Raw genomic sequence first — 14354 nt, forward strand, 5'->3', positions numbered from 1 at the left:
CATATTTTCCACCCACAGGTTAACTCCAGACTGCTGGCTCCAGTAGAATTCACTTCCACAGTATATAATACTTCTGTGTAAGTGAAGACTACTTGACCTTCACACATACCCACTTCATGACCCTTCCCTCTTAAACTTGGTTTAGTTTTGATTTTGGGGTTTTTTTGTGTCAGCATGGACATTCTCTTCCCCAGTATGCAGGAAATATACAGACAGCTTTAGATGGCTGATTGTCCTTCATCACACCCATGAAATTACACTGCAGAGCTGAAAAGGGTGCAATAACTTGGAGGGGGTAAAAAGATCACGCTTTATCAGAGAAGTTGAGATGTCATTTTACAAGTACATTTTAAGAAAACAGAATAACTTTCTCTCTTTCTCAAATAACCAGTCTTATACTGTTTACTTACATTATTTTGACAGACTTTATAGGTAGGTGGCTTCCTGAAGTTCTTTAAGAAAGCCTTTACAGCTGTAGCTGTAACGAAGGCTAAAACTGAAAATTTGAAAGTTCAAAGCTGATACACAAGCACAGGCAAAGGGCAAAGGAAAAGACAATACCTGACATTACCATTCCTATTTTAATGTTTGCACCCAAAACTCTACCAAATATAAGGATGGAAAATAACCTCTGCAACGTTTTCTTTTTCTTTTTTTTTTTTTTTTATTTTATTTCAAGACATTCTATTTAAATGTTGCTCTGTGAGGAAACAGGTACTTTTGTACAAACTCAAGCTGGCAGTGTTCCTCTTACTGGCACAATACCTTTGGCTGAATTTTATAATAGCCCAAATAACATCTTTGTAGAATTTCTCTATTTTTTTCTGTTTGGGGCTGATAATACATTCGGAGAACACTAAAAATACTGTTTTTCAAAGAAGCATCATAACCAAATATAGTCGTTCCAACATCAACAGAGTTGAGCAGACTTTTCTGAGCCATTTTTCATAATCATTTGTGGGTTTTGGACAGTGTACTTACACTCTGTCATTACCAATGTGCCTGCAGTAGTAACTTTTTCTTTTGGAAGTAAGGAACTAATTAATAAGAATCTGTTTTTATTAACATAATTCCTTTGAATAAATTACATTCTTGTCTCTTTAAGTCTTATATTTTAAAGAGATGTATGAACTAATTTATACAAAATCATGAGATATTTGTCTAAGACTCACAAGTAGCACTCACAGGTGCTGTGCAAATTTTCTTGGGAGAGTTCTACCACCCAAATTATACCACTGCCAGCCTACCCGTAAGATCTTCACTCTACAAGAAATTCTAAAGGCTAAAAATATTTAGTACTAATACTGGCGTAGTATATCCTCTATTTAAAAAGTCTTAAATCTGTCATAGACCAAATATCACTTACCTATATATCATACTGCTGTAATAAACAATATTACTTAGCTATATCATACTGACACAATTCTATTATATGGGAAGTACTCTGAACCAGCTACTGTAATGTAACCTTTGACATATATAATCTTGGGTTACATGAACTTGGGATTCTGCTCCCTTTGCAATTAACTTCCTGTCGAACAGCAGGCAAACTAGTTAACCTAAAAGCTCAAAACTGGCTGACACTAAACTTTTTGAGAATTCAAGTCCTGACCTTTTGTGACTCTTATACCCCAATGGTAAAACAGAAGTGGTAGACTTTCCAATCTTAAACAGATGATGGTGAGAGTAAGTGCATGGAAAGCCCTATCAGTATGATAGCTTAGCTTCTAAGATTTTAAAAATATAATAGAAAATAACCTTTAAGTTGGATGTACAGAAATGTCTGTGCAGAAAAATGGATGCTGCACTACATTGTTATAAAAAAATTGTTTCTGATAATATTAACAAGTTCTATTTCATCTATGAACCTCCACACTGCAGAAGAGAGCCACTACAGTTTCCACAAAAGAACACAAAAAGAAAACAAATCCAGATTCCAAGCTTACAGCTATTTGAAACATAGTTTGCAGTCCCAAGTACAGGCTTGGAAAAGCCAGAATGCACATACATAATCCTTTTAAAGTCATATACTTACTACTGCTTTTGAATCAAGCACTGCATAAACCAAACTGCTTCTTGGAAGATCGAATTGTTGAATACTACTAACTTTGAATAAAAAAGCCAAAATTTTGTTTAGATAGAAATAGTTACTGCACTTTCACAGTGTGGCTATAATCGCTGCTTTATACATAATTCTTTCCATTCAGTGTCAGAGGAAAGGGTATTATTGGTAGGTTTGTTTCAGTGTGCCACTTTGCCTCAGTCTCACACAAAGAACTCTTTCTGGGGTCACAGATTAGCATTTGGGCAGGCAGCCAAGGTAGATGAAAGGAGGATAGCTAAACTAAGGATGTACATAGCTTATGCTCATCAAATACCCAGGGAAGAAAACAAGAAAAAAATCCATGTAGTCTATAATTTCAGTAGCTGTCCTCTAGCCCCTTAGTTTCTGAAGAACTGCTTTTAGTGGAAGGTCTAATAATGTGAAGTTCTACTGTGGCAATACAGGTTGCAGTCTTACACATAATAATTATTCCCTCAGCACTGAGATAAAGTAATATTTTAATATTCAGCTACAGCAATATTGTTCAAGAGAGAGGCAGGTATAGTCATATCTTGACAGAGGAGACATGCACACACTTCACCACCACCTAACAAAAAACTTTATTATACTAGAGTGTACATTTAAAAAAGAAAAAAAAAAAAGATGGCAAGATAATAAGCAGCATGTCTGAAAAATAGCAAGCAAGCTGCCATTGCAGAAATCATTGCAAAGAAACTGAAAATACTTAAGTTACAAAAATCAAGACCAAATATTCTCACAATACTTTCATCCATATATCTGTATCTACATCTATCCATCCATATAAACGAATAGCAACCATACAGTGCTCATTTTCAAACAGGAAACACTGCCTGCAAAGGATGCTAAGGATATCTAGCACTTTGAAGGAACTTCCATTTTTTACAGTCATGATCTCGTATTATATGTAGAGATATATATATTTGTGGTACAGTAAAGAGAAGATGCAGAAGTATTAAATGTGGAGGTATATTAGAAAGGGAAGATATTGCTGTACAAGGATAAAGGATAAATTTCTAGGAAACTTCCAATGAGAAACAAAACCTTTCCCATTTATTCCACCACAGGTAAGAATTCACTGAAAATGACTTAGAGCTTATACTCACCATTTTATCGCTATTTGGAAACTGACATGAAATAAATGAATAGCTCAGTCTTCTGTGCACAACTGACCTGCACAACAACCACTATTCACAACTGGCACTTGTTGTTGGCAGTCTGAGTAGAAAATCTAAGGATTACATTGGCACTGAGTCTGAAACGCTTTGAAACCAAATGATGGTCTCTTGAGAACTTAGCTGAAGTACCTCATAGCGGAGGAACAACTACAACTACCTGTGCTATTCATAGTCTGTGAGTAGAAGCTTTCTGTTTTCAACAGTGTCAGATTTTCAGCATGCTTTGTTTGAGAACAGTAAGTCCAAGACCCGATAGGTTATTAAAATATATTTTCCAAATACAGTAAGCACTGTAAAGGCAAAACAGAATGCTATAATGAGTGCTAGATGAAGGACTATTCACTTTTGAAAAGTGAATACAACATGGTTTTAGCAGTTAACTGAATGAAATTAAGTGAGTGTAAGTAGCAAATGGCAAAGTATTTCTGGAAATCACACAAATACAAAAATTATATATGACATATAGATAACAAAAATATTTACTTTAAATGCTTTCTTACCTTAGCATTTTCAATGCAAGGACAAATAGCCCAAGCTGCACTTGCTTGAACATCTGGATTAGGATTTTTCAACAGTGACCATAATAAACGAACTCCATCTAGACGGTCAATTATCCTATTGCAGACACAGACCAATAAAAGAGATAATTAATTATGGAGTAGACAATGTTAAATTTTAAATTATATCAGTTTGTTTGGAACGCTGCTTTAAGAAATATTGGTATGATTTTCTTTAACATACTGTTTTGCTTTATGTAAGTGCTTGTGGTTTATTGTCAGCTAATCTCCATCAATTTATTCAGTAAACTGCTTACTATAGGAGATGGGTGTGAACAAATGATGTAAAGACAGAGTATGTTTTCTAACTAAATCTCTTTAATGTCATTTACCTTTTTCTCAGCACTATCATCAAAATTCTTATAGAAGATAAAGTAAGGTAAACTACATTATAACCAGAACTCATATAAATGTGAAAACAAGCATGTGACTTTTTAACGATCTGCATGCAAAGTAAAATCTGAATTCAAGCATACTGGCTTCTTTCATATAGTAACAAATACTTTCCAAAACAAATATTTATGCCCAAAACTATGTACTTAACCTTTTATTCAGTCTATGGTTAATGTATTTACCTTACTCTACGACATATTTTAAAATACTATGTTTCTAATCTAGCATTAGAAATTAAAATGGTCACACCACAGTGCATCCTTTGTTGGGAACGAATAATGTGTAACTTGTTTCCCACGTGTTCCTTACCAACAACACTGAACACTGAACACTATGTTACAATTACTTAAACACACCATAATCAAAGTATCTTCATGACTAGCTGGAAATGAATTATCATCAGAATCATCTCTACACAATCTGTGTTATGTTTAAAAATCAATCTGGCTTGGGGATCATAACTTCACATTAGGGTCCAGTGAATACCTTAAATGGAAAGGAAGGTCAAACAAAACTTAACAGCCTTTACAAACATGCCTATTTTCAAAAAGATATGTTAAATCCCAAGCAAATGAGCTGAAGATAAACAAAAGTAAGTACACCTTGTCTAACTGTGTAATCTCAAAAGTAAAGTTTCAATTGTATAAAATGAGTCTACATCTTTAACTGTAAATCAAGAGAAATTTAAATACAGATTGGGCTTAAAAACATCAGATAAAACACCTAATTTGTGTTCACTATATGTAGGTTTGCCAGGAAATGTTTAAACTAATTATAAAATCAGCTTTGTATGTAATCCTATCATTTGAAGCAGAAAAAATAATAAAGTACATTAACTCTGCCTAAAATAACCAAGGATCTTATTCATAACGTTTTTATGCAAACTGGTTAAACAACTATGTTTTTCAAAATAATACTTTTTGCACAAAGCTATGGTTAAGACACCAAGTTTTTAAAGAATTGCTAGTTTTAATACAGCTTATTTTACATACTCAACTACAATTCAACTCCAAGAAAATCATCAAAGGACAAGTTCAGAAGTTGTAACACAACAAAATAAAACAGCATGATCGCAAACTACACAATTACAGATATATATTCACATAGTAAGGATGACTTAAGTAAAAGCTTCAAGACAAGCTTTTAAAACCCTCCAAACCCTGAACACTTTTAAGCAATTTTAACATTACTTTCCTGTCAGAAAGCACAAGGAATTTTTTCCTGTATTGGAATTAATTAAAAAAGAACCCATGAATCTTTCTTCCAGTCAACGGAGTACTGACCATTTACCAACGCAAGGTACTTCCTCCCAAGAGGCGCTACATACAAATGAACCATCTCCAACCAGTATGTAAAAACCAAGAGATAGAAGCCAAACACTGAGCTCAGATTTTTACACCACGCTTAAAAAACCCCAACCTCTAGGCTGATTTATTTTTCCTTTCTATTTTTTTGAGAGCCTCCTTTTCAATTTGAAGTTTACTTTCATTTTTTTTTCAGTTTTCTTGCCTTCTCTTCAGCTTTTCAAGGTAAACTACCCTCACTCTATAGTTCATTTTCTAAAGGAGACTTTTGCCTTTTGCTTGAAGACAAGAAAGACCGTTGTCTTAGACTCAACAGAACACCTCAGAATATCTGAAAGCAATAGTCCTCCACCTATTCAACGGGGACAAAATCAAACTAAAAACCAGCATGGACTAAATAAACCAATCTCCAAATTACCTTGTTCATCGCTGATTACTGCTTTCTCTCAGTTACACTAGATTAACTCAAATGAAAAGAACTCTACATACAGAAAGGATGCTCTTATATTCTCATACTAGAGGAATTACTGTGTAATTACCATACAGGCACAAACCCTTTTATTTTCATCTTACCAAGAACATATATTTGCCAATTAAGAAAGCATTGCTAAAGAGTTCAATTTTTTATCTTTCTATGGTTTCACTGCACAATGTAACAGATTAAGACAATGGGTGTTAAATGAGCATATCTGCTATAAAAACAAAGTGAACACTAAAATATATGGCCCTGAAAAATGTTTCCTCTATAAAGTGCTTAGACATTAGTTTCCTTACTATGTGAAAATGCCTTTTTAAAGTGGACAAAAATACACACTTAGATTTCTTTACAAATAAACAGAGAATGAGATGGGAAAATAGACCTGTAATCTTGAAAATTTCATCTCTGATGGCATAATGCTAAACAATATTCTGATTTGCTTCTGTATCTAATTTTCTTCCCCAAATTTATAACATTATTAGCAGGATGCTGTAATACAGCTAGTTACCACAGTAAATACAAGGAAATATACCTTAACATTTATTTTGGTTAGCTTTCAATTCTGTATTCATCCATAGTTAGCACATTAGTCACTCTGTGGTTACAGTCACTTCAACGATATATTTTATAGTAACTTGTTGACATTATGATGATAAAATTAAACTACAGTTAAATCTGGATTAAGCAACCACTCACAGGACTGTTAAAGGACAGGTATTTTAATAAAGATACAGAGTATTTTCTTTGAAAGCTGAAGGGAATCTCATAAAAGCTGAAATAATATGCTATCTAGTTGATATAAAAGATCTTAATATTTAACATTTAAAAGCTCAAATATTTAACTGCTTTTAAAGAATAGCTGAACTGCATATGTGTAATGTACAGAACATTATTAATAATCAAAATCTTAACAGGCATAAAAGTCACTCAAAATAGAAATGTAAACTTTATTATAGGTAATTGCCATCTGGTGCTTCACTGTAAGTCCATAACAATATGTAAATATGCAGAGTTCAGAAGCAAAAGCCTTGATTCTGAACCACTGGCTCTATACCTTAATACAGCAGAGGCATCTCACAACAGACCTGGACCAAGATGGCCAGTGGCCACCTCTCCTGATCAAGGCCCTGTGTGTTGTTGTAGACTGTTCTTATTTGATCACTCATACAATTTAGAACAAGGTTTAGATTATTCTGTTCCCCAAAACAACCAAAAGAAATAGCTGGAGTTAAGAGGTGTTCCCATCCTGTGCAGGCCAGTCATGATTAGAGCAGAGATGAAGGGGTATGAAGCCGACATCACTCCTACAAAAAGGCAACTGCAATGTGTATGAGCAAAACATCTTCCTGGTTTCATACACAGAACAGCTGATGTATGGTGTCTATAGAACATGTCTTAAGGACAAATAATTTTAATGAAATTAAACCCATTCAGAAGTTACTGGAATGTCTAGGTTGCAGTGAATTGGTATTTGCTATCTGACCAGTGCAGATAATTTTAAGGTGATAATTTTTTTGAATGAATTCTGTGGCTGTTTACAGTCAACAGTTGTTTTAATAAAGACTTCTCATGTTATTTAAGAACCTTCATATCATGATGTCACTGAACATCATGAGATGTCTGTGCAAGACATGGGTTGCAGGTCTAGAAATATGCTCTGCTTTTTTACATGCATCTGAAACTAGCAAAGCTGTTAATCTGAAATAGTACTTCTCTTTCAAATTCAAACTTGATATTGAACATTTCCAGTAGAAACTTCGACATGAATTGCTTACACACACACACACACACAGCCTAGACATCTGTTTGTCATATCTATCATCTTTCTCTGCTACAGTGTTATTTGCCAGAACTTTTGAGAACTCTAGTTTAATTGCCTGCCAATTTAGACCACAAATACAAATGTAAATAAACAAAGTTATACTGACTCTGTGTTGTGCTCACTGGTAAGATTACAGAGTTTAATTCTGGCAGAATGTAATCTTGTCTTTTTTGAAACCACAATTTAGCATGTTTCTTAAAACCTTCACTAGTTTCTGTGGACTGCTTTGATAAATAATATGTACCAATGACTCAAACTCCATCTGTTTGGCTAAAATAATTGTACATTTTAGTTTATAAGATTCTAAACCCTCAGTCTGAATGTTAAGAGATGAAGTGTATGGGTTTTCAAATGGAAAGGGCAAATGAAAATCTAGTGGCAGTTAAAAGAATAAGCACTAGTCCTCTGTTTTTCAGTAAGAGAAAAAGAGTAACTTGAAAAAAGTTCCTGAAAAAGACGAATATACATAAAAGATATGGAGCAGCATCTCTTGTCAGTGGCCATGTGGCAGACTGAATATGTAGAACAGCATCATGCTGTCCACATAATAGTAAAGACGTTCTGTCACATAGTTGTGCTTTTTTTTAAGATAAGTCAACTATTTTTTTGCTGTGGGAGAAGCTGGCTGTGGTTCTTTATTTTACATAGCTCAATAGAGTCAATAAGAATCACTTAATTGCTTGAAGTTGCCTTCAAGTAAAGGCTCAGTGCAGGAAAGTAACACTATTGTACCTTCTGCTCAGTAGTTGTAGAAGGTGAAGTGTCAACTAGGAAACACAGAAGAGATAAAATACATAAAAGACATATAGAAACTGTAGATTTACCTATGCTGATCTACTAGTCTCTGTCAGTGCAGGCTTCCTCAATAGAACGTATGATAAACATACAATATTTCCCTCAGATGTTTACTGCACTGCAGCAGAACACACTCTTTTATATAATACATAATAATATTTTTTCCTTACATTAATTCCATCCTCTTCATTACATATTCTTGAATCATTCTCAGCCTGTATGGTTTCCACATACCTGCTGCAAGTATAACCACATTCAAAATAGAAGACTGCTCAACTGAATATTTAGTCTCTAAGCCACACTTTGTTAAACACACATGCAGCTAATGAAATGTGAGAATATATCTGAAAATTCTCAGTCCTTATGAGGGTTTGACACTCCCTTTCAATTTTCTTGTTTTTTTCTGGTTGTCCAGTATATATGAAAGTCAACGATAGCAGAATCCAGAAAAATCATCATAGTTTTTCAAGTTTCTGTAGTGCCAAACTAACCAAGTAACTCTTTAAACAGTGCTTGTCTGTACCAGATGACAAAGAAAACAAGCCTCAAGACCTGCCAGCCAAATTTGTCAGAAGAAAAGCTATTAGTAGAAAAGAACTGGTCTCCTAGAACCTGTCAAGCCATTTGGAGGAGTAAGTGATTAAGAAATAAGGAATGTAATAGGGATCCAGGCAGGTGAACCAGGAAGAGCAGAAACAGCTAAGTATCAAGCTTCAGTGGGAAGCTTTCGTCACTACTTCTACTACTTTGAAGCTACAAGTGGCTTTGCTTTTCCTTCTTTCTAGAAGACAATCTTGGCACATCTCTACATCCTTGTTAGGATGTGTCTTTTTGGTTAAGAACTTCAGAAAATGATAACAGAAAAAGAATGAACTCCACAGTAGTTTTGAACAAGGCTACTTAGTGTTTTAGTCCCAAATTCTGTAAATGGAATAAAGTGATACTACTGCGTGACTTACTCTTCCCAAAAAGGAGAAGAGCAATCTGGATGACAACCTACAATTTCAGTTCCTGCTGTACAGCTCTGAGAGGAGGAGAAAGGAGAGGAATGGATGTCCCTTTTCTTTTCGCGGGTGGGTGGTGCTCTTAAGTGCTCTTAACCCTGTGAGAGGCAGAACACTCAACCAAGCAAATCATTTAAATGTAAATGGTTGCACAGGTGTCAATGTTTTAACTCAGCACTGTTTTTAAATATTTTGCTGGATTATATCAAATTTATCCACACCTGGATGAATCGTGCCTTGAGAAAAGACAGCAGCATTATCTCTTCTACGAGTCTAACTAGCACAACACATCATGTACATGTCAGCTTTACTAATAATACTAATTTCTGTGTAACAGTTCTTTTGTAATATTAAAAAGTATATTCTACTTGATCTAAGATCTTGCTTATTTGTTAATATTTTTAAATATTTTAAAAACATTTTAAAAGTTGAGAACCTTCAATAGAGAATATTTTTATATGAAACAAATTAGACATTTTATTCCTTTCTCCACTCTGCAAACTCTATACAATTTTTTCCCAAACAACCTGTATTCTCTCCTTCTTAGAAACAAGATGGACTTTATTCTATCACAATTTTAGCAGCAACTTGTGTTATGTTTTGTGCTTATACTGACCATATTCCACTATGAAGCTATCCATGCTGGCTGTTACAAGTGACAGTCCTGAGTACTGGAGTATGTCTGAGGTTTTATAAATATCAATTTGTACGTATTGGCATTTAAATTTAACAGCTGATTTCCAATGTTAATTATGTTAGCTTAATACATTACTCTAAAGTCTGATTTTTAGTGAGATAAGTCGTGAAAATTATTTCATTTATTTATACTTTTATGCTACATTACTAACTGTTCATACAACCCATGTTTACAGTTGTGTACCATCTAGCCTTTTGCCACTGGGTGACAGCCAAAGCATGAAAACAAAAGCCCTATTCAGGAAAAGAATTCCCTGCACTGCTATATGAATATCAAGTGAATTATGCAAATCAGAACAGGAGGAGCTTAATAAAACTCTCTTTCTGACCTTCCTTATACATAAGGAGGGAAATATGCTGAGAATCTTGAGGTAAATATCCCTGTAAGAGAACAGCACAGTAAGCACAGCAAATACCGACCTCAACATTTAACTGGAACACTTAATCATAAAACTCAAGGATCTTTGTAAGTTGTACAAACCTACGTCACAAAATCAAAGAGAGCAGCTGTAAAAAGAGTCTTTTTCTTTGGTTTTGCAAAGGAATAGGGGAGAAAAAGGTCCAAAAAAAGTCTGAGTTCATAGAAGGAATGATGAAGAGGGACAAACCAGAGAAAATACAAATAATACTCCTAATTTTCAAATTATTTTTCATGACTGTAAATATGTACCTTTCTTTTTAGAATTACTTTCTCTAACTTAGTCTATTATTTATGATTTGAGAACATACGTAAAAGGAGAAGGCAAAAGAGATACCTATCATGCAGCACTTTAAAATGATGCTCTGTAACTTTCAGTTTTAACTTTAATAAAAAGCAATTTACTAAAGGTTTATCTGATTTTCCCTAAAATGCAAAATCTTTACATCCTATGTATTTAATTCATGATTTTAAAAAATATTTATTTATTTAGGACATTTTACAGTAGGAAGTAACTAACCCATAAAGCCCTGTAGAAAACAAAAGGTAAAATATCCTTTTAAGTCAGATTAAAATTGACTGTATTTATGCCAGATTTACTAAAAAAATCTTTTTTTCCAATCTAAAATGCTATGAATATGAATAGCTTACATCATATTTTCAGGTTCTGTTGCACAAGCTCCCACTGCTTTGGTGACATTCACAAGTAGTGCCTGATCAGTTCCAGTAAGGTACTTCACTAGAGGTGGTATTCCACCACATTTACGGATAATGCTTCGATTTATTGGCTCTTGGCAACATTCTCCCAGTGCTCCAACGATATTTACAAGGACTTCTTCAGGCTGATCAGTAAGCAGCCCTACCAAAGCTTCTACAGTTTTATATTCCTGAAATCTAAAGGACAGCAATAAACCCAAAGTTGTTAGTTTCAGTATGTTACTGTGATAAGTTTTATAATTAAAGTATCATTATAATTTAAGTACAATGTTTAATTTATGTATGTAAATTATTTTGTTGAAGAAATCACAGTACAGGTAAACCATTCCAATGAATTCTTGAAAGTGTGACATACAGCATGATTTCTTACTCTACCTTTATATACATTTGTCTAATTTAGCTATCTAGGAATCTGCAGAGTAGTTTGAGGGGTTTTTAAAACTTGACATGTTCATGCAACATCAATAAATAGTTGAAAACATACTGGAAGACTGGCAAGTACTGTGGCATCCTAACTTCCCGCACTTTTTCCTGCCATGCTAGCAATAGCTGGAGTAGTAGTGTGTTAGACCCCCCTCCACCTCTTTGGACCAAAGGATCACCCTTACTTTTCACTAAATGTCAGCCTTTAGAGAGTTTGCCCTGACCGGTTCTACACTTAGTTCAGGCCTAATACCTACATTTTCATAAGGTCAGACCTACAGTTCTAGTACACTCCTATTTACTGTGTTAGATTCCATTTTGAAACTAAGAAATCAGTGGACAGAAATTTGAGTTGACTGCTATTATTAATACTTCCCTCATACTTCATAGCACTTTTGGTACTGAAAATCAGAAATATGTTTTTAAAATCCTGAACAACCTATTCTACAAACAGGTGCATGCTAGACCTCAGAAATTCATCTTTCAGAAAAGGACTTTATTCCTCAGTACTGGGGTAATCTTCCAAGTTTGTTTTGTTCAGAACTTGGAAGATACTTAACAAATACTGTATCTTTGTTTCATACATTTTCTGTGATACAACTTGACAATACTACTTGGTGTATCAAGCTAGATGTAACCTGTATATTATCTAATGGTTATGCTTTGATTTATAGCTTTATGTAAATACACATAGTTCCTCCCCTAAAGAGTACAGAGTTCTCATTTGTGTTTTCCCCGCAGTCCCTAGCTTCTGGAAGTGTCTACTTGAGCTACAAATACTCTGTATTTTCCGGGAATCAGTTGTACATGTGCCTTTTCTTTCATACAAAAGAAATTAGTATTTTTGAGATTTTGATGGCAAAACTAGAACTGTTTCAATAAAAGTTAAAACTTCCCAAGCTGGTTTATCAGTATAACAATTAAAATAACTGAGAAATGAGGAACTTTCATTTTTCATCATTCAAGCTTTTGCTTAAAGAGGAATCTTCCTCTCTTTGTTCACTATAATTTGGAAGTATCCCTACAATATTTTATTTTTTTTTCAAAAGAAACCATCAACAGCATGAAAAAAGAGCAATAAAGCAAGCAAATAATTTTAAGCCCCCCCTGATTTTCTCTGGCTACTTTATCTGTGTTGCCTATCAACTGCTTCACAGATAGAACTATATAAGCTGGCCCTGCAACGGGCTGGCTACACTCTGACAAAGCTGTTGGCTCGGGCCATCTTGTGTCCAGAAGAAGTAAGGCCGCTTGCACGCAAACTGGAATCTGAGCTAGTCACGTCCAGACACCTGTATCAGCTCGTTGCTGAGTCAGTACAACATCTCAGCAATGTACTTCAGGTATAGGAAACACCGTGGAGTAGTTCAAAGGTAAGCGGCCCTACAGGAACCAGCAGGGTCTTTTAGCTCTACCCTCATGCCAGACTCAAGCTCATCCCTTCAGATCTCCTCACATGTTTTCACATTATCCTCTCTCCCTGTTCCGTAGTGCCCTCCCACCTTCAGTTTGGATAGGGTTTGCTGCTTCAGACTCAGCACTGAATAATACATGAATTCAGCTCAAGCCTGGAGCTGCGCCTGGCTAGTAACCTTCATGGAGCATCAAGTACTTGCCAAAGACATGTGAGTAGCCCAGCAAAAATCTGTTTGCATTTGGACAGAATTACTGGCTACAGCTATACTAATAAATAAAACAGGCAAGGGCTCATTCTCTAGGCCTGAGGACAAGAAGTACAACATAGCATCCACATGGCTGAAGTCTCTTATCCTCACAATTCAGGGTGGGCTCACCCATTCTGCTAATAGGAACAATCTGTTGCCTGCACTGCTCCTAAGGAGTGTCTGGGCATTGTCTGGGAGAGCGCTTGCTGGCACAGGCCGAACTGTGTAAAGGACTGTGCTAGCAGTTAAACAGGATGGATAATCAAAACACAGCGCCTGAACCTGAAAGGTTTGGCCCTGTTCAGTAGTATAGAGTGCGCCATTCAGTCCATCTCGTCACTGACTGATCCAGAAACAGGATGCCTCTGTGCAGATACCCAAAGCCCACAGAAAAGAAGGATTTCCTTCTGAAAAGCCAGGTTACTGTGCAATCAAGAATGCAAAAAGCAATAGGACATCAGTGGAGTATGTAAAGACCACAGCTCGGTATACCAGCAGTTTGGGAACTCATTTAGGACAGTAAAAGCCAGACTATAAGCCCTTATTACTGGAGTTCTTTCTGATTTTTATCCAGCATATCTGCTTGTCTAGCAAAGTATACTAAAATTAGGGCTGCAGGAAGCGGTTACCTCTTACTTATACTCCTTCCAGCCTCTGAATCTTACATTCCTCTGTACAGAGCAGCCTAAGTTCAGCAGGAAACCTAGCACAGACTCCAGGATTATTTTATTTTTTTTGAGGTAAGGTGCATGAATCTGATAACTGAATTCTAGATGAGGGGGTCAATTATTCTCAGTCATTAAGCTGTTTCATGAAAGGTGG

The 14354-nt window shown here is 35.3% G+C and overlaps 1 protein-coding gene across 1 annotated transcript in view; it reads right to left on the minus strand.

Annotated features, from left to right (window-relative positions):
- The window catches only part of ODAD2 (outer dynein arm docking complex subunit 2), an 86744-nt gene that overhangs the window by 36593 nt on the left and 35797 nt on the right, over positions 1 to 14354 (minus strand). The window contains exons 16-17 of the mRNA XM_040593786.1: positions 11380 to 11622; positions 3762 to 3876 (exon numbers count right to left, since the gene is read on the minus strand). Coding sequence (XP_040449720.1) covers positions 3762 to 3876; positions 11380 to 11622 — 358 coding nt within the window. The remainder of the gene's footprint in view (positions 1 to 3761; positions 3877 to 11379; positions 11623 to 14354) is intronic.

This window comes from Falco naumanni, chromosome 4, assembly GCF_017639655.2.
Source record: "Falco naumanni isolate bFalNau1 chromosome 4, bFalNau1.pat, whole genome shotgun sequence".
Classification (NCBI taxonomy): Eukaryota; Metazoa; Chordata; class Aves; order Falconiformes; family Falconidae; genus Falco; species Falco naumanni.